Here is a 20,567-nt window from a genome sequence, read left to right on the forward strand (position 1 = left end):
ACCTGCAGCACCCCGATATTACAGGGCTGGGCATTTTCCTATTCAGAGACTGCTAACCAGAACTAATTGCTGCTAGGCATCATTCTAGGGCCCCTTCTGGGCTCCAGTCCCAGAGCACAGCGTGTTCCTGGATATGAGTGAGCCTGCCAGGGGAAGGTGACCCAATAAAATCTGTGCTGAACAGGGCAGTGGCTGCTGCCAGCATGAGGGCACTACACACAGGGATGCACTGGGATATTCAACGCATTTGCAAGATCACTAGCCTCTTTAAAGCTGAAACACCTGTTTGGGAAACTAAAGACACTGCTTCATTCCCCTGTCCTACTCCAGTATCCCATGGGTTAATACCAGTATAAAATCCCCCCCCCCCCACATCTCTCTCTGTTCCTATTTGTGGGGGCTCTGCCAATCACCCCATGCTGCGAACCTGTCTGGAGGCAGAGTCCTCTGCAGCCCCACAACTGCTCGGCTGTGATTGCTCATGTGTTGGATGCGTTGCATGGGTTATCCCCAATATAAAACTCCACACACACTCCTTGTAACATTGTTGGCGTGTGCATTTCCAGGAGGAAGAGGATGGACATGCTGCTCCAAAGGGCATTGGCCGGGCTGCTCCTGTTGGTCATGGTCTGTGACGTATGCTTGTGCCAAAAGAACAGAAGTAAGTTCAGCTCTTGTGTCTGTCTCTCCTACTCGGTTACGCTGCTGAAGTCCTTGGCCCCGGGATCTCTGGGGCACATGCCTCTCCAGCTGCCTTCTCCTGGCCTGCTAAGCAGCCGCTTTGTATCTACTCCTATTCCACTCACTCTTGAAATGCTGAATGTGTGGCAGAGCTTGTGGGTAGCACCCAGGTGTCCTGACTGTTAGGCCCTGGCGCTATCCAAGACAATGCTCTTTAACACACCCTCCTATTTCTTTTGTGTGCACTTGCTCCATAGCTCCCTTCCATTGGTCTGTCTGACATACACGCTGTCTCTGGTTTTGAGCCAGCTCCCACTAAGTCTGCGATAAAACTCCTATTGACTGGGAGCAGGCCCAGCCCCTCTGATCGTGGCTCGCCCCTTCTCGCTTTCCGAGGTCAGGCCAGCTTCTTCTGCTCTTGATGTGTTTGATCTTGCCTCCTAGTTAATCGCTGCGTGGCTTCCAGAGCAAGAAGCTGCACGGAGTGTATCCGAGTGAGCAAGGACTGCTCCTACTGCACGGACGAGGTGAGCGCCTCCCCTCTCAGGACTGTGTCACGCACAGTGTGGTCACGTGGCCTTTCACTAGAGAGAGGCCCCCCATCAGCCTCCAAGAGAGGGAACCTGTGTTTGGATCCAGCTTCACAATTGAGCCCTCTCCTTCTAATAGGCTGGATCCCGGCTTTGGCAACATGCGGCTCCACGCTGTCTCTGTCTGTCACTCACAGACAGTTTGCGGGTATTCCAAGATTTGGGCTCAGGCCCGTCTCTCTTTTGACCTGCTGCCCCCTCAGTGCAGCCCTCGCTCAGACTGCTGGAGAACCTCCCTGTTAGGGGAGCTGTATAAGAGGCTCCTTTAGATTCTGCTTCCTCAAGAAATGGGTCCAAAGGGAAATGAACCTGGCGGCAGTATAACCCAGGCAGGGGGCAGTTTGTGGTGGGCTCAGAGCAGGGATCTCTGGCTGCTCAGAGATAGACGCCAACCCCCAACTCTGGAATGAGAGCGAGGGGTGGGCATTTGGGTCCGACGTACCCCACTGTGAGACGAGGGCTTGGGCTGTGATCAGACAAAACAATTGCCCCACTGCCTGCTGGTCCCCAGTCTCTCCAGTCCAATGGCACAAGTTACCACGGTGCAGATCTGCCCAGACGTGAGCTGGATAGCCCAGTGGCGAGAGTGCAAAAGCATTTCTTGCAAAGCTGCTTTGTCAGGTAGCAGGGCCCTGGTCCCAGCAGGGTGAGGGGGGCACATAGGGTAGACCACACAAGAGGTGCTGGCTCTGTGTGGGGAGAGAAAGGAAGGAGAGAGCAGGGAGGGGAGGGACTCAAGTGAACCAAGAATGCAGGAAATGAGGACCAGTGAGGAATTTTTAAGAGGGCTTTGTTGTAATTTCAGACTCAGATAAGCCTGATCCTTGGCTCAATAGAAGGGGGGAGGGCAGGAGAGAGGGAGCAGAGAGGAAATGGGATGTAAAACACAGGCGGGTGAAGCACAGAGAACGCTAAACCCACAATGTGGGAGAGATGGAAGAGTGAACAGGTGGGGGACTCTCCCTCTTTTCTATCTAAGATGACGTTTCAGTATCTGTTATATGCTCTCCGGGGGGTAAGTGTTTGCAGGGGGAGAGGGCTGACTGGCTGAACACCCTGGTCCTCACGAACAGGAGGGGAGCTGGGGCCTGCGACGGAGAGGTGTCCGAGGGGCAGTCTCTCATGAAGCCGAAATACCTGCCCAGCTGAGCCTTTTCCACTCCTGCCCGCTGCTATCCTAGCGGAGGAGGGGCCGGCTGCCTGATCCCCCCTCCCTGAATGCTTCCCATCCTCCCGGGACTCTGTTTGTTTCCTAACTCTGTGGGTTTTCCTCTCCTGTGGTCACAGACTTTCAAAGAATCCCGATGTGACCTGAGAGAGAACCTGGTGAGCTATGGCTGCATCCAGACCAGCATTGTGTACGTGAGAGGAGAGATGCTGGTGCAGAAGGTGAGCAAAGAGCACCAGAGCCCTGGAGATAATCCACCAATGTTCTGCTCCTTGTTTCCTTGACAAGCCTTTCACTTGATTGCATTCGCACAGCTCTTCAAGGGACATCAGCATGTCCCGAACCTTACCTTCTGGTTGTTATAACCCGCTGAGAGAACCCCCTCCAGATTCCTAAATACTTCTTTGCAATTCCACATGGCTAGGTGAATATACATACCAGCAGCTACTGTTTACATAAGGCCCACTCAAAAACAGGATATGCCCTTTGCTAGCTGATTAACATACCCCATTCTCAAAGACCTGCTGGTGAAACGGATGCATGAACAAAAAGACACGCGCATGTCAAGCTCTGTCCGAAATGCAGGAGTGGGTGAGGCAGCTCGACAGGCTAACTCTGGCGTGGGTAATGGGATAACAGCCTTTCACCTCTAGGGTGCCAGTCAGAATTCAGCCAAGGTTGACAGCTGAGTGGATCAGGACATGGGGGAGGGGCAGGGAAATGTCGTGAGAATGTCCTGGATCTTTTTCCGCCCTATTGGAAACAATGTCATCGACAATTGACCCATGTTGCCCAGCTCCAGTTGATAGCTATTGATTGGAAGCCCTGATGCCTGTTTGGCAGCCCACCCGAAATGAGTTTGGGATCACAGCACAGTTCCCCTTGGAAAGGGGTAACGGCCACCTCCACCCCACCACAAAGGGCACCGAGGCCTCGTCGGCATGGCGAATTTGGGGCAACCTCTCCCTTCTGTTGCTCTCGTACAGTGTAGCTCCTCTAGCCCTAATGTAGACCAGCTGCTGGTGCCCTTGCACTGTCCTCTCACCCTGCCCAATCAACATGGCCTCTCTGGGGCTTCCCCCTTGCCAACGCTGGTGCAGCTGGAGTGAGGTGGGCAATGGAAGGACTCATGCTGACAGGGCAGCAGAATAAACTATTCTCAAAGCTCCCCATCCTCAGGTAGGTTAGACACATCCGGGCACAGTCAGCGAGGGCCTGTCCTTAGAAATCACACAGATAAGAAGCAATCCACCTAGTTGGCACAAAAATAAACAGACGTCTCCAGCTGGGGGGTTAACCCAGACTCACCTGGGTGCAGGGGTTTCCCACTGGTTTCAGTCCCGCCAGGTGTCCCCAGCAGTGCTTCCCCTGAGCACATGCAAGGGGAAGGAGAATGAAAGTTGACCCCTTGTTCACCAGACACCAGCTATTATCCCTGCCCCTCATCGCAAGCACCAGGGTGAATCTCCTCTGCTGCTCTGCTAACGCTTTTCCGCTCTCTCCTCTGGCAGAATGTTAGCATTGACATGTCTCTGAAGAAAACCCAGGTGTCCCCACAGCAGATGATCATGCGGCTGAGAGCTGGTGAGGAGGCCAGCTTCAACATGGACGTCTTCCAGCCCCTCGAGAGCCCTGTGGATCTCTATATCCTTATGGACTTCTCCTACTCCATGTCTGACGACTTGAGCAACCTCAGAAAGATGGGCCAGAAGCTAGGTGAGGCTGGAGCTAGGCATGCTAAGGGAGGAAGGGAAGCCAGGTCCCCCTACTGACAGCATGGGCAGAGAATCTCCACCCAGGGCAGGGAAGAGTAACACAACCGGCTGAGGGGCTGTGTGCATCTGGCCACCAGGTGTTTGTCGTTGGCCCTCGCTGCTTAGTGACGCACCTGGCTCTTTCTGGCCTGGGGTCCCTCTACCCGCCTGGAGTGTTCCTTCTGGCCCTTGCTGCACTACAGGGCCCATCATGAGTCCTCTTTTCTAGTCTCATACTAAGCAAAGCTGGGAACCAGTGTCCTAGAGAGCTGGTGTGTTCTGTGTGGTGCCCAATGACCCAAACGCTCTGTTCCCCTCATCCCATAACCCCTTGCACTAGTCAGGAGCCTTACCTGAGGCATGGCATTCAGAACAGCTCCATGTGAAGATGATGGGAAAAGGGCTCTGGTCCCTGCCAGTGCATCACAGCTCACTGCTCTCTCTCCCTTCCTCCCTCCCTGCCAGCGGAATTCCTGCAAACCCTGACCTCCAATTACACCATCGGATTTGGCAAGTTTGTGGACAAAGTCTCGGCTCCACAAACAGATATGAGACCTGAGAAGTAAGTGACGCTGAGAGGCCCCAATGGACAGGCTTCGATGAGATTGGTCTGGGAACGTTTGTCTGTCTCCTAATTGGCTCCCCTGCTCCACAGTCTCCAGTGCTCAACCCCCCGTCCAGGCTTCTTCTCTTGCTTTGATAACTGCAAACCTCTTCTTTCCTGCCTTCCTGTCCTCCGCGTTGGTGTCTCCCAAATGCCACGGCTAATGCCATCGGCTGCCTGCCCTCCGCACTGGTGTCTCCCAAACGCCACGGCTAATGCCATCGGCTGCCTGTCCTGCCACAAGCCCACGTCGGCCCCACTCCTTGGGTCCCATCCTTGGCTTCCCCTTTCCTACGACAACAAATTCGAGCCGCACATTCTTTTATAGAGTTTAAGGCCAGAAGGGACCAGATCATCTAGTCTGGCCTTCTGTACATCACTAAACACCATCCAGTTCCTTCCATGCCAAGCCAACAACCAGAATTAGACCAAAGTATTACCACCTTCAGGAGACTAGATGTCTGGGTGCCTTCAGAGCCCTACATGATCTTGCTCCTACTCATGTCTCTGTTCTCGCTGCCAGTGCTCCTCCCACTCGTCTCCCCTCACTGCTCCTCATGTCACTTTTTGGACCTCTCGGCTTCGTGCCTTTGTGCTGCCCTGCTACCTGGAAAAGGGGTCTTTGTTCTGGGACCACCTGTCTCTCCTGCTTCTAATCCTTCTTTCTGCACCAATTGCTCCCAGGATCTCTTCTACCTTCTCACCGGTGATCCTCATGCAGGGCCCTTCCTTGCACACCCTCTTGTCCCATGCCTTGCCGTGGGTTGCTGGGGCAGTACCTCGCTCTGTGCCAGACATGTTTACGGCACCATATGTGGTGATCTCTTGATGACTTCAGTAGCCAAGCCCCATTGGAAAGCCCTTGCTTCCCCTTTTCTCCATCAGGCTGCGAGAGCCCTGGAGGGATGCCGACTCGCCCTTCTCCTTCAAAAATGTCATCCGCCTGACCAGCAACATCAATAATTTCAGCCAGGAGCTGATGAAAGAGCGCATCTCGGGCAACCTGGACGCCCCGGAGGGGGGCTTTGATGCCATCCTACAGACGGCTGTTTGCAAGGTGAATATGGAGGGGGCTGGCTCCTTTAGATGGTTTGTGTGTTTGATGGGAGAGCGACAGCAGGTGGGATGGGTGACTAGCAGTGTGGCTAACCTGAGCCCAGAACTCAGGGCCATACCTGGTGGGAGCTACTGCTCTCCCAGGATGGCCAGTCCGCTGCACCTGCTGCTGTTGCTGAGATGGCAGCTTGTCTCGTCTCCTAGAGTAAACCCCACTGAGAAGGTGCCCCCAGTCTACGGTGTTCCCCTTGGGTCCTCTTGCCCTCTGAGTGTTCCCTTGTTCCTAGGGTTGTGTGGATCTGCTCCCCAGAGGCCAGCAAGTCATGGCAGCATGTGTTCTGGCTGGCTGGAGAAATGGATATTTCCCTTATCAGTAGGCTAGCGCCCTGCCAGATATATACAGGAACCTGCCTGCTTCTCCGCTGTGGCTGGACCTACCTGGACCTCCCCAGAGGCTCGGTGGGAGATGTGCACTGGGGGAGCAGGGAAGGGGCTTAACCCTTTCACCCCTGCCATTTTTGAATTCCCTGGGCTGTGTGGCAGTTGGATGTGTGCACTAGCGGCGAAGGCAGGGATTATAAATGGAGGCTGGTACCCAGAGCCCCAGTGACTTTCAGTGAGGAGTCGGATGCCATGCTCTGAAAAGCCCTGCCTGCCACTGCTAGCGCGCTCGCTTGGGATTGGCCCTGTGCATTGTGTTTGATGGGCAAGTGAATGAAATGCCCATCGCCCCCCTTCCCTCTGGCCCTAGGAGAAGATCGGCTGGAGGAATGACAGCACGCACCTGCTGCTGTTCTCCACCGAGTCTGCCTTCCACTATGAAGCTGATGGCACCAACGTCCTGTCAGGGATCCTGCCGAGGAATGATGAGCAGTGTCACCTGAACGGAGCGGGCACCTATACCTTCGACACCAGGCAGGACTACCCCTCCGTGCCCACCCTGGTGCGCCTGCTGGGCCAGCACAACATCATCCCAATCTTCGCCGTCTCCAACCACTCCTACAGCTACTACGAGGTGAAAGGGGTGGGCGGGCTGACAGCTGGGTGGGAGGCGCAGGGAGTTAAGGCACTGGTCATGGGTTGCCAACTTTCTACTTGCACAAAACTGAACACCCTTGCCTTGCCTTGCCCCGCCCCACCCCTCCTCCAAGACCCCGCCCATGCCACTCCCCTTCTCTGAGGCCCAGCCCCCACTGGGTGGGGGAGTGAGGGCTCTGGCTGTGGGTACAGGCTCTGGGGTGGGGCTGGGGATGAGGAGTATGGAGTGCAGGAGGGTGCTCTGGGCTGGGATCGAGGGGTTTGGAGGGTGGGAGGGAGATAAGGGCTGGGGCAGGGGGTTGGAGCTTGGGAGGGGGTCAGGGGTGCAGTCTCCGGGCAGCACTTACCTCAAGCAGCTCCCAGAAACAGCGGCATGTCTCCCCTCCCGCTCCTATGTGGAGGCGCAGCAAGGTGGCTCTGTGTGCTGCCCTGTCCGTAGGTGCCGCCCCCACAACTCCCATTGGCCATGGTTCCCGGCCAATGGGAGCTGCTTGGGCGGGGGCAGTGCGTGGTGAACCCTGGCTGCCCCTACGTGTAGGAGCCGGAGGGGGGACATGCCAGCTGCTTCCCGGCAGCTGCGCGGCGTGGAGGCTAACAGGGAGTCTGCCAGCCCCGCTGCGCGGCGCCACCAACCGGACAGTCAGTGGCCTGGTCAGCAATGCTGATCAGAGCTGCCAGGATCCCTTTTCAACCGGATGTTCTGGTCGAAAACCGGACACCTGGTCATCCTAGTCATGGGGCCAGATAAGTACCTCAGAGGGAGATCAAGGGACTGCTTAGGAGGAAAACTGTACGGATGCTGAATGGGATCAAATCTCTGTCAGGGGACCCACATCAGCCTGTAATTTGGTTGGTCAAGGTGGGTGAGGTACTACCTTTTATTGGACCAACCTCTGTTAGTAGTTTGGTTGTGATGAAGCAAAGGGAGTGCTGGTCACGACCCTAGGGGTCAGCTGGCCAGGAATTCTCAGTCAGAATGATTTCCCAGTGGAAAATGCCCTTTTCTCAACATTTTTGAAATTTTCTGTGGGGAAAAATTTCAGTTTTGCCAATACAATTCCACTTTCCATCAGCAAAACGGCAGCTTCTTGGTTGGAAGGCCCTTGTCAGTTTCACTTTCTGCTTTCAGACAGGCAGACGGCAAGTCAAAATATCTCATTTGGGTTCTCCAGAAACTGAATTTTTCAGGCGCTCTCCTTCGTTGGTATACTTTGGCATTTCCCCTTCCCCTCGCGTCTCTCTCCCCTCTCCTGTGATGGAGCAAACAGGCCGTGTGATGTGGCACCGCTACCCACTCTGAACTGGGCATTGCAGCTCAAGGAGCGAAGGGTCCTGACTTCAGCCATGATGAGCGTCAATGGGAGCTGCCAGCGCTCAGTACTTCTGAACCTGGAGCCTTAAATTACTTCCTAAGGAGGACTCCTGGGGAGGGGGCACATGTTCCTCTCTTCTCTGACGTGTTAAACCACATCACCTAATCTGCCTTCATCTTCAGCGGGTGCCAGGGACTGATCAGTCTGGAGTGGGGCGAGGCTGCTGTTGAGCTCTATCAGATCCACAGGAACCCCCCACTCTGACTTCCTGTGGGGCTCAGTGCTGGTGGGCAGGGCTTGGGTATATGTTTCTTGGGAAGCAGTGAGGACATCCGGTGGCTGGCGAGGTTTGTCTCAGGTGTGTTTTTCTCCTGAGGAGATCTCTGGCTCTGTTTTCCTGCTGAAAGTATTTGAGTTCCATATGAAGATGGGTCTGAGACGTAAGGTAGGGGTCTGAGTGTGTCCAGCTGCAGAGCCCAGGTTTTGGTTTGGCCTATTATAGAGAGAGGGGACAGCTGTCAAGTTCTGATCCGAATCAGAACCTTCCCACAGTTCGCAGATGGTGAAATCCAGGCTTTTCACGCAGGCCTAGCTCTCGTTCCACCTCGAGCTGGTTAGTGAAATGCTACTGACGTGACTGTTGTGTTAGGTGAGAGGAAGATCTGTTGTTGTGCAAACGTTTGGCTAATGACAGGGCAAAGGGAAGAATGGCCTTGTGGATAAGGCACTGGACTGGGACTCAGGAGACCTCCATTCTGTTCCCACCTCTGCCACAGACTCCCTGAGTGTCTTCGGGCAAGTCACTTCATCTCTGTGCCTCCGTGTTCCCACTGCAAAATGGGGATAATCACCCTTCCCCCACTCCAGGGGTGAAATTCATTCTGGTGCTGTGGGGCCCAGGCACTGCAATGGCAAGTGCCAGAGAAAAGCCTACACTAAAGTGGGGAAGGTATGGGGTGCAGAAAGGAAGAGGCCCTTCTCGCTTCTGGGCATTGAGTAGGCCACCCTCCAAATCGATCCCCCCTAAAGATCCCTGGGCCCTTCCCCCGGACTGAGCGGGGTTGTCCCACTGGGTTTGTCGTGCTGATGAATGCGGGTGGAGGGGGAGGGAATTCAGAATGACAAGATCCCATGTGCCGCCTGTCCTGTGCATAGAAAATTGATGGTAGCAGCAGCTGCTGATTTGAAGGTGCCCCCAGCCATTCCCCACTGTGCATCTTCACTGCCGTCGTGTTTGGAGTGATGCTCGCTCTGAATCTGGAGGTGACATGGGGATATCTCGCTTTAGGCAGGCTTCAGAGAAACGCCACCCACCAGCTGTCAGCTCCAGCACAAACTCCCATTGGCTGTTCGTAGCCTGAGGGCGGGGCTCTGTTGCCTTTGCTGCTGGTTTATGGAAATGAACCCTTGCATGGGTGTCTCCGGAACCGCAGTGTTCCTTCAAGGGTTTGTAGCTTAGCTTTGTCTCCCTTTATTTTTCAGAAGCTGCACAAGTATTTCCCCATCTCGGAAATTGGGGTGCTGCAGGAAGACTCCTCCAATATCGTGGAGCTGATTCGCGTGGCTTTCGAGGTAAGAGACGACCTCTGGGGTCTCAGTCTAGCTCAGAGAATCAAGCCACTGGGTAGGGGCAGCATTCTGCCAGGGAAAGAGCAGTGGAGCCCTTTGCCATATCCTGGGAAGGTGGGAAGGGGTGACGTGGATGGGTTATGTGCTGAAGATAAGTGCTGTTGGGATCTATCTTTCGTTCTTCCATCCCAGCGTATCCGTTCCAAGATGGACATCCGGGCAGACTCAGTCCCTAAGTCCATGAAGACAGAATTTACCTCCTTGAAATATGTAAAGACAGAGTCTGGCTCGTTCCATGTCACCCGCGGGGAAGTGGTAAGTCCTACACTGAGCTTCTATCCATCTGTAACAGTTGTTAGGGTGCCCAGGGTTGTGAGTCACCTTGTTACCTCCCTGCCTTCAGCATGAGAGAGATTTGCTTGTGCTGCACTGGGTGTCAGCTCCCTGACACCACCAGTTGTCAGACACCCAAACAATCTTCTCTGGGCTATGCCAGCCAAACTTTGCCTTGCAGGTGAACAGTAGATGCACCCCACTCCCTGAGTCCCTTTGAAGAGTTCTCCTATTACGTCCAGCCCCTGACACTGGACGCTCACAGAAATTACCAGGTTTGCTGTTCCCAAGAGAACACTACACACATCTTGACTGGTTCAACACAAGACCAGCTCCTATAGGACATCAGAGCACTGAGATATATTTATAGTGAAAACAATCAGAAGTTTATCATCAAAGATTAAGATTGAAGAGACAGTGAGTAAGGATAATGGAAACAGGATGGTTACATGCAAAACAAAGTAGAGCGCACTTCCTAGAGTCTAAACATAACAGACTAAACCTCTGTCTAAAGAGGCTGATCTCATCCAAAGCAATCTCCCAGCATCTTCAACCAACTGGCCGGGATCCCTCTTTCGTGACTGCAAAAAGCACTGTCCTTTTGCTTCCTCAGTGAAGGATAAAGAGGTGTCCTTTTGCCTTCTCCTTATATCTCCCGCCTCCTGCAAATTCATTGTTTGTCCCCAGAGTTGGGATCAGGGCTGGCTCCAGGAACCAGCAAAGGAAGCAGGTGCCTGGGGCGGCCAATAGAAAGGGCGGCAGTCCCTGCATTATTGGGGCGGCACGTCCGGGTCTTCGGCGGCAATTCGGCGGCAAATCCTTCATTCCCTCTCTTCCTCTTCGGTGGCAGCTCAATCGGGTTTTTCTTTTTTTTTTTTCTTCTTCTTCTTCTTCGCCGCTTGGGGCAGCAAAAAAGCTGGAGCCGGCCCTGGTTAGGGTGACCCCTCCTGATGTGTTGACCTCACAGCTTTATGCTGACTTTGTCTGCAAATGGGGCACTTCCATTGTGTTTGCTTGCAATGCTTAATTTACACGTCAGCCAAGGCAGACGAGTGAATGTACAGCCTGTGTCTGGCAGAAACGTGTTTGTCAACCCTGCCTTGATTCAGACTTTATGAACATATGTTCATGGTACAGTACATACATACATAACTTTTAAAATATCATCTGTACGTACACGTCACAACAATTATGAGGATCACTATGACAAAGGGTTGCCAACTTTGTAATATTTAAAAACCGGACATTCCAGCAGGAGTGGCAGAACCTCTCCTGCCCTGCCCCTCCCCCCCAAGGACCCGCCCCTGCCCCCCAGGCCTCACCCCTGCCCTGCCTCTTCCCCCAAGGACCCGCTCCTGCTCTGCCCCTTCCCCTGAGCCCCCGCCCCCCATTCTCTCCTCTTTCCCCCTCTCTTCATTCCTCACTGCTTTTTCCCTCTCCCCGCCACTCCCTGTGAGGGTCGTGAGGGACTCACCTACAGAGCTGGGGCTGGGAGCTGCAGCCGCCTGATGCGGGTGGGAGGCGGCCCTGGCTGAGTAGGGGCTGGCGCGGGTGATGGCTTGGCGCCTCCCCGCCTGCAGTGACCAGACACCGTCAGGTCCCCTTTCCAACCGGATTTTAAGGTCGAAAACCGGACACCTGGCCACCCTACTCTGACATAAGCCTTTATTAGAGCCCTCATGTGACATCATTTATGGATAAATACCATGAAAGCAGTGTGCCAATGGTTGTGAGTTTTCAGGCCTGTTAGGATTTGTTGTTCCACAATAGTGAACCTGTTGCCAGTTGGCACTGAGTGGCTCTTAAGGTCACACTTCTTCTCTTACAGTAGGGTCAGCCACGGGCTGATCTGCAGGTGTCAGGTCATAACCCTCTTGCTTGAACAGGGCATCTGCCATAGTATTTTCTCTTCCCTTAATCTGCACAGTTTCCATGCCATGTTCTTGGAGTGTGGTGTAGCAGTTTGGAATTAGTACCTTGGGTTCGATGCAGCTACACTGATGGATATCAATCTGTCAGGATCCTAAACCTTCTGTTAATAGACAGGGCCTTACCGGTTTGACATCCCATACAATGGTATAACATTCTTTTTCCATGACACAATAATTCTGTTCAGTGGGTGTCAGTTTTTTTACCTCAGAAAGCGACGGGCAGCTTTTTGTTCCTTTCCCCCATTTGCATCACCACCGCACCCAAACCAGTGTCTGACGCATCAGTGCATAGTTCAAACATTTTGTCAACATTTGGACTGGGCAGAACAGGCTTTTCTGACAGGATTTTCTTTACCTCATCAAAACCTTCCTGGCAAGCTTTTGTCCCCACCCTGTTTTATTTGGCTTTGGCTTTTGTGCAAGTCTGTGACAGCAGACACAATGTCACTGAAACGTGCACAAATCGGTGGCAATATTTAACCAACCCTGTCAAAGACTGGACTTGTTTTTCAGTCTGGGCCATAGGCCAGATAACAACAGCTTTCACTTTCAGGGGATTGGGAGAAATTTGGCCACCTCCTAACCAATGTTCTAAATAAGGAACTTCATCAGCTTCTGTTTTACATTTTGACACCTGTACAGTAAGACCTGCATCTCTGAGTTTTGTTAGCACAATGCGCAAGTGGTTTCAGTCATCTGACCAAGAACTGCTAAACAGTGCAATGTCATCAGTATAAACTCGGGTCAAGTCTTGTAGCTCGTTTAACACTTGATTAACGAGCCTCTGAAAAGTGGTTCCTGCATTCCTGTGCGCTCCACAAACCCTCATGCCATCCGTCTTGGAGACTTAGCTGGCCCTCATCATCATGGTATCTGAGCACCTCAGTCTTGAGTGTATCCATGCTCACAGCACCCCTGTGAGGTAGGGCAGTGCTGTTATCCCCATTTTAGAGAAGGGGAACTGAGGCACCCAGACAAAGTGATTTGCCTAGGGTCATGCAGGGAGTCTCACAAAGCAGGGAAATGCACCCAGGTCTCCTGAGTCTCAGGCTAGTGTCCTAACTGCTGGGCCATCCTTCCTGTCTTGTGTAGGTTAACAGCAGTTTTGAAATGTGCATGTTCCTGGTGTTATCAGAGTAATAGCTGGACTTAAGCTCCTTGGAGCAGGGACAGTCTTGTCGTGTGTTTGTACAGCACCTAGTACAATGGGGGCCCTCATTTATTATTGCAGCTTCTAGGTGCTACTGCAATACAGATGAATAATAGCGGAAGGTACCTTGCAGTCTGAGCCTCTACAGCCAGGGCAAGGTAGTTCCCCACAATTCATTTATTGTCCTGGAAAGGAGATAGCTTTTTTTTTTTTTCTTAAATACCTATCTCCATCCTTCCCTTTACAATCTCCCCAGACTCTCGCCTCCAGGCCGCCAGTTCAAATCCACCAGAGCAGCGGCTGGATCTAGAAGGAGTGTTTGGCCACTGGCCACTAACAAATGGGTCTCTTCCATTCAGGGCAGCTTCAAGGTGCTCGTGAAAGCTCATGAGTACGTGGGCGGGGAGCACGTCTGCAACCTCCCCGAGAAAGAGCAGCACGGGGTAATTCACGTGAAACCCTCCTCTTTGAGTGACAGCCTGAAAATCTCCGCCTCAGTCATCTGCGACGTCTGCCCCTGCGAGCAGGTATGGAGGCTGCATTCCCACCCTCTTCGCTTCCAGGGGAAACCCCGGAACATCCTCTGCTCTGTTACAGACCGGGATTGTAATGAATTGGCTAGTGTGTGTGTGAGCACCACTGCCCTCTACTAGATGGGATCCTCACTGTTCAACTGTGTGTCATATTCCCCTTGCAGCTACCAGCTAACGGAGATTCTCCTTTAGCTCAGGTAGCCAGGGTTTGTGCTTTCAGAGCAGGAATTCTGTCATTGCTGCTGCCATGAATGCACAAATGGCTGGGGTGAGCAGTGTAGTATCAACTGCAAAGAGCTTGGGGGCTGTGGATTTGTTTCACCGTTGGAGGTCTGGAGGTGGAATGCAGTTTACAGTTGTGTCTGCTCGGGGTGCTGTGGGCAGCGTCTCCAGGCCTTTTGAGGTGGGCTTCCCAAGTGAAGTGAGTTTATTGTTCCCAGCTTCCTGTGGAACAGATTCCTAATCTCGCCAAGGAGACATTTTGCTACAGCCTGTGCACAGAGCTAGGGATACAGTACCTGCTAAAAAGAGCTCCCCTCGCATCCTGCTGAAGATCTGCCCAGCTCCCACCCACCCTCTCTTCTTCATGTGCCCTCAGGGGCCATCAGCAGAGGGTCCTAGAGACCCTAGAGCCTGCTAGTCCATCTTCTAGGGACACGTGACTGGGTCTGAGTCCCTGGAGGAGGGTCAGTAACGTCCCCTCTCGTTTTCGTTTACAGCAAAAGATCGTTGGGTCATCCAGGTGCGGTTTCAAAGGGGACTTCATCTGTGGGCAGTGCGTCTGCTATCCAGGCTGGTAAGGATCCTGTCCAGTGCTGCTCTGTAGGGGACCCAGTCCTGGAAACCTCCTCCTCCAGGCTTCAGTTATCAGTGGAGGTCAAAAGATCTTGACTTAGGCTTTCTCACCCTCTATGTGATGGCTGCTCTCTCTGTGGATGTGAATCTCCCCACTGGGTCCGGTGCCAGGGATCTGTCCCCTGATGGGCCCCGTGGTGCCTCTGGCTTCTAAGGCCTCTCAGTGTGTGTGTGTGTGTGTCTCTCTCTCTCTCTCTGCCAGGCGAGGGGACGTGTGTAACTGTTCCACAGCCTCTTCCAGTGACAACCAGGCCTGCATCCGCCCTGGAGACTCAGAGCCCTGCTCGGGGCGGGGCGAGTGCCTCTGCGGGAAATGCCAGTGCTATTCTGAGGACCTGACCCAGCGCTACGAGGGTGACTTCTGCCAGTTCGACAACTTCCAGTGCCCACGCACCGCCGGCTTCCTCTGCAATGGTGAGTGGGGGCCGAGAGGCTGGCGCCTGCCCGCCTGCAACACGGCTGCTAGCTGGTCTCGGGGGCTCCTGCAGCTCCTTCCCTTGGGGCGCTGCCCAGGCATGATTTTGGTAATGAAGCAGGCGCAGAGCTTTGCCATTCACACCCCTCAAGATGTGAGCTTCAACGCCAGATGTGCAAACGCCCCCCAGTGCGGGGGTTAGATCCGGAGAGTTGGGTCAGGACCCATCTCTGCAAAGAGCTTTTCTGAACAGGACTGTCCGAGAATGGCTGCCAAAGCTTGTCTCGTGTGACCCAGACATCCCTTGAGAGTTAGAGCTAAATACAAATACTAAATCCAACACGAAGCCTGGCTTTCAGCCCGCACCTGGAACAAATCTTGCTGCTCACAGGGACTCTGGGGAGAGAACCCAGGACATGGGGCTCTCAATAGATAGGCCTCTGCTCCTTGAGCTAAAGGAGATTTCCTTTAGCTGGTGGTGGTAGTTGAGTAGACCCTTTTATGCACTAAGAACCAGCTACTAGAGAGGGACATGGCCCCACCACCCACATCCTGAGCCGGAAGGTTACACTGTAAAGCACAAGGAAGGGAGTGTACTTTCCTAACCATAGAGTTGCTTTGGAGCCAGGGCCATAGTGAAGGATCGGTGCAGCTCAGGTCTGATTAGAGCCCTGGGTCCTGGCCCACCCCTCATTGAAGTGAATGGAAAGATGCCCATTGATCTGAATGAAACTGGATCATGCCCCTGGTCTGTAATCAGTATAATCAATTGCTTCTTTGCACCATGCTTGCAACTATCCCTTTTCCTCTCCCCCAGGGAGAGGAGGGCAGGTGCCCTCAAAGGGTAAAGTAGGAGGACAAAGCCCAGCTATCTAAGATACAGTGAGGGAATCCTCTAGGGAGCAGCTGGGATGGCTCATGGGACTGAGAGTCAAAGGCAGGAATATCCTCAGGGGATCAGGAGCTAGGGATGCTGCCCAATTCGGCACTCACCTGTAGCATCCGCTCTTTCTCTGCAGATCGTGGTCGCTGCTACATGGGTCAGTGTGCATGTGAAAGTGGCTGGGGGGGCCCTGGCTGTGAATGCCCCACAAGCAATGACACCTGCATCGACAGCAAAGGGGTAGGTTACTGAGTGCGGGATTGTTCCATGCTGGGGCAGGGGAGGGCAAACTAGGTGGAGGCTGGGTCTGACTTTCCTGCTGCCCTGGATCCAAAGGGTTTGGGGTCAGAGAGAGATCTGGATCTAATTAAGCTGGGGTGCTGGATGGCCTGAGAGAAGCAAGTGCGGCTGCGGGTGGCACAATGCTCTCCCTAGCCCGGTGCTATCCCATGAGTGGGGGAGTTTCTTCCTGACCCCAGTTGATGATCAGCTCCTGCCCTGACACATGAGGATTTGATGGACCGTATCATTTTTATCCCAGCTGGTGTCACTGTCGGTAAGTGATGGGGATGGCGGGGAAGAGGTTGACAGGGCAACACTGAAGGAGAGCCGCTGCTCTAGGACCTCTGTTACCAGCAGCGCTAAGTGAGGGCTTATCACTAGTGTCGGAGGCTGATCCTGGCCCCTTCTACTCCTGCAGGGGATCTGCAATGGCCATGGGAGATGCGAATGCGGCAGGTGCATCTGCGACAAGTCTTCTCCGTACACGGATCTCACCTGTGAAATCAGCTACTCCCTGGTAAGGCTCCCAGTTCGATGGTCAGAGACCAGTACTCCTAATGCATCACCTCTCTGCTCACAGCCTGGCTCCTGAGCCTCTGGGGGAACATGGGGCTCTTGAGAGGGCTGGGGGGAACCCCAAACAAGGCCAAGAGCACATACAGGCTAAAAGCAAACTCCTGGGGATGGTCCTGCTTTCTCCTCAGGCTCGTTAGAATGGTTTCCATCCTGCGGCAGCAAGGCTGGTGTGGCTGCTGAACGGCCATAGAAGGCTCTTAGCCAGGTCTGTTTAGCTCGCCGATGCTATTACACTGATAAATACAACAGTATACTAAGATATGTATTCACAGGAAGGGAGCATGCCTAGTGGTTAGAGTGTACGTCTGGGATTTAGCTCCTGGCTTCTATTTCTGACTCTGAGACACTTAACTTCCCTGTGCCTCAGTTTCCCCAACTTTAAAATGAGGAATATACTTCGCTACTTCTCAGGGGTGTGGGAGACTTAGGTTGTTAATGTCTGTGAAAGCTCTCTGAGATCCTCAGATGACAGCTGCTACCTCAGGGCAGAATATCAGTGTAGACTATTTTACTGACATGGGGCTGATTCAAAACCCCAGATCTAAATATCTCCTACATTTGGGAAAGTTTGGCTCTAGATCAAAACTTTGTGACCTGGGACCTGTCTCTGTTGATACACTGCGTGCATTGCATGTGTACGTGCATGTGTTTGAATCTGGGGTTTTGGTTTTGCTCAATATAGAAATTAGGAGCCAGTTGCCAAAATCTAAATCTGGGTTCAGATTCCAAATGCCACCTTTGGGCCCAAAAGGAAAAGCATCCAGGATTGTCTGGGATTTCAGTTTGAGTCCGTAAAGGGATTTGAACTGAGCTGAGCGGGGTTCCCACTCACCTTCTGCTGCAGAGTCACTCTTTGTATGTCACCGCCACACACTGTCACTCTAGTCCCCCCCAGTCTGATGTCCCCTCTCCACCCCCGCCCTTACTCTGATGATGAGGGCGCATGAATTGTCTCCCACACTCATCCTTCAGAGTCCGACGTTGTCCCTCCCTCTCACTGGCCGATGTCATGTCTCTGGTGCACAGGGCGTGTTGGGGGTGTGTGAAGACATTCGAAGCTGCGTCCAGTGCCAGGCCTGGGGGACCGGGGAGAAGAAGGGGCAGAAATGCGAGGACTGCCCTTTCAAGATCCAGATGGTGGATGAACTGCAAAAAGGTACTGAGCCCTCAGCCTGCGGGTGTCAAAGCTGTGTGTGTATCTGATGTGGCTTGCCCGAGCCTGGACTGCGTGCATGTGCGTGCGAGCAACGCCTAGTACAATGGGGCCCAATCCCAATGGGAGCCCCTGGGTGCTACCTCCCATGACAGCAGTTGCCCCCACCCCTGCTCTCTCTCTAGTGAAGGAGGTGAATGAGTACTGCTCGTTCCAGGACGAGGAGGACGACTGCACCTACCGCTACACCCTGGAAGGGGATCCCAGCACACTGCACAACAACACCATCCTGGTGCAGAAGAAGAAAGGTGAGCGGGGCCCTGGTGGGGGGAGGAGGCGTGGCTAAGGCTCAGGGCTAGCAAGGCCTTGTGCCCGCGCCAACCGCTGGTCGCAGCTCGACTCTCTCTCTGCCCCTTACGGGCCTCAGGGCTGCAAACACTAAGTCTGAGATCCCCTCCGGTGACCATTCTAGAGGCCACTTCTCTCCGAAAGAAGTGTATGAACTTGGGGCTAGTGAAAGGAGCCTCTCAGAGGGCTCAAGCCAGCCCCATCCACAGCACAGGCCCAGCATGGGCAGGGGAAGGTGCAAGCTTCCCTCTCGCTGCCTTATGGGGCCCCTGCAGGGCCAAGAGCATGGCTCAGTCTGCAGCTCACGTCTCCAAGGACACCTGCAAACCCTGGCTTGCCTGCCCTGCAAAGGGGAGTGCACTCCACAGCAATAAGCTGAAATATCGAGGGACCCCCTGGCTGAGCCCCCAGCCACTTCTGGCCCATGGCTTGTCTTTGCGCCTGTCCGTAGCACCCCGAGCACATTGGTGGGGTTGTACAAATAATGCTAAATGATCTGGCCAGGCCGTGGTCACTCAGCCAAGGCTGCCAGCAGAGGGGCCTGGTAGTGCCCATGGGGATGGTTACTGGGAGCTGGTTACCATTGTCCCCTGGGAACTGGACTGAGATTCCCCCCAGTTCATCCCACACAGGCAACCCAACAGCCATCAGCTGGGAGCATTTTTCAGTCACTCCTGCCCTAGGCTGGCTTTGAACTGGCTACATGCTGGGGAAGTGAATGAAGAGCTGGCAGCCGCCTCTCCTTGCCTGGCACTTATGGGTGTCTCTGTTAGTGAGTACCTGGGGCAGTCGCAGGGACGTTACCGGACCTAGGTTTGGCTGCACCCTCCCAAGGAGAATTCTGGCCTGCCCTCTCCCATCCCCCCATCCCTTTCTCTGGCTCCACTCTCCTTCCCTCTTCTCCCTCTCTTCCCACCCCAGACATGCTGGGTCCTGCTGCCCCCAATTAACCGCTAGTTCATTGCTGCTGGTTGCAGAGTGCCCACCAGGAAGCTTCCTCTGGCTCATCCCCCTGCTCATTTTCCTGATGTTACTCCTGGGGTTGCTGCTGCTGCTCTGTTGGAAGTACTGCACTTGTTGCAAGGTGAGATCTGGGTCCCGCCATGCGGGGCTGCACTCAGACCCCCGGGGCAGGTGTGGCAGACGCAGGGGAATTATCCATGGCTGAAATCCTAGCTATTGGAAAGCAGCCTTTCAGACCCATCTCTCGGAAGACACTTTACAAAAGGCCCCGCCGCGCCTTTGCTGATCCAGCTGGGAAGCCAAAGGGTCTGAATGTAATGTAGTTTGGGGGAAAGAGGGCCAGTTCCCATTGGAACTGAGGGGAGTTTTGCCAGTGACTTCAGTAGGAGGTAGATGGGAGCTGGCACGTGCCAAACGGTCCCGGCACATCATGGCTGTGTCCCCCTTAGGGTAAACACTCCTGCCCACGAGGGACAGCAGTTGCTCTGTGGTTTCGCGGGCAGATGTCTAGGCTTTCTGAACGTGGTTAGCTCCTGGGGTGTTCTGCCCACACAACCGAAAAGAAGCCATGTTAGAACACAGTGAGCTAGGCGGGGTGTTTAAAGGTGGCTACTTCTGTAATGTAGAGCGGGCCAAGGTGAGGAAAGGCCACTGGGTTCTGACTGTATTTGTAAATCCCACGGCTTGCTTGCCAATCTCTTTTTAAATGAAGCCCCTAGTTTTGTGGGCCTGCTACCAAATGTGAGTCATTTTGCGGGGGTCTCCAGAGCGATAACTGCCTGGCTGTGGATGCTGCTACGTTAATTGGGGAGTTAACAACGCAGAGGCCCTGGTGGCTCTGCTGTATCTAAACACCCACTGCCCACCCACCCGCCAAACAGCCAAATGCAGCATTTGCCAAAGGGGAACATACATTCTCTCTAGGACCGAAGTTCCCCCGGAAGTGAGGGGAGGAGACAAGATGTCTCTTCCACATGGTGTCCATGCTCCAGCACAGTTGCTGCTTAGCAGGGTTTCCGTGAGCAGTGCGGGCAGGGATTCCCCCCCAGAGGCAAGGCTAGAATGGAAGCCTGCCATGCACGGCTGAGGAGTTTGCAGCCGCCCCCCTTGGTGCTGTCGTGTGCACAGGCCAGGATGGCATGGGGGCTACGGGAGATGGGTGCGGGAGGCAAAGGGACCTAGCCTCAGCATTCCCAGGGGAACGATGACATGGGGTTGCCAGCTTTGGAGACTGCACAATTTGTATTCATGCCCCCCGCCCCCATGGCTTCCTGTTGCTGATCTAACCCTCTCCAGCAGCGTGGGAGGGAGCATTCTTTTGGCACTGTGCTCTGAGGAGCTCCTGGCCATAGGGGGACTCTCCATTTCTGTT

At 54.0% G+C, this 20,567-nt stretch overlaps 1 protein-coding gene across 1 annotated transcript in view; it reads left to right on the forward strand.

The window, feature by feature from the left end:
• ITGB4 (integrin subunit beta 4) overlaps positions 1 to 20,567 on the forward strand; it is a 56,124-nt gene that overhangs the window by 12,989 nt on the left and 22,568 nt on the right. The window contains exons 2-18 of the mRNA XM_074970581.1: positions 567 to 661; positions 1,126 to 1,208; positions 2,559 to 2,660; positions 3,951 to 4,155; positions 4,659 to 4,755; positions 5,683 to 5,854; positions 6,605 to 6,868; positions 9,687 to 9,776; positions 9,966 to 10,088; positions 13,547 to 13,714; positions 14,440 to 14,516; positions 14,778 to 14,989; positions 16,010 to 16,113; positions 16,574 to 16,672; positions 17,758 to 17,887; positions 18,070 to 18,192; positions 19,210 to 19,316. Of these exons, the coding sequence (XP_074826682.1) occupies positions 567 to 661; positions 1,126 to 1,208; positions 2,559 to 2,660; positions 3,951 to 4,155; positions 4,659 to 4,755; positions 5,683 to 5,854; positions 6,605 to 6,868; positions 9,687 to 9,776; positions 9,966 to 10,088; positions 13,547 to 13,714; positions 14,440 to 14,516; positions 14,778 to 14,989; positions 16,010 to 16,113; positions 16,574 to 16,672; positions 17,758 to 17,887; positions 18,070 to 18,192; positions 19,210 to 19,316 (2,251 nt within the window). The remainder of the gene's footprint in view (positions 1 to 566; positions 662 to 1,125; positions 1,209 to 2,558; positions 2,661 to 3,950; positions 4,156 to 4,658; positions 4,756 to 5,682; positions 5,855 to 6,604; positions 6,869 to 9,686; positions 9,777 to 9,965; positions 10,089 to 13,546; positions 13,715 to 14,439; positions 14,517 to 14,777; positions 14,990 to 16,009; positions 16,114 to 16,573; positions 16,673 to 17,757; positions 17,888 to 18,069; positions 18,193 to 19,209; positions 19,317 to 20,567) is intronic.

Source organism: Natator depressus, chromosome 14 (assembly GCF_965152275.1).
Source record: "Natator depressus isolate rNatDep1 chromosome 14, rNatDep2.hap1, whole genome shotgun sequence".
In the NCBI taxonomy this organism is placed as follows: Eukaryota; Metazoa; Chordata; order Testudines; family Cheloniidae; genus Natator; species Natator depressus.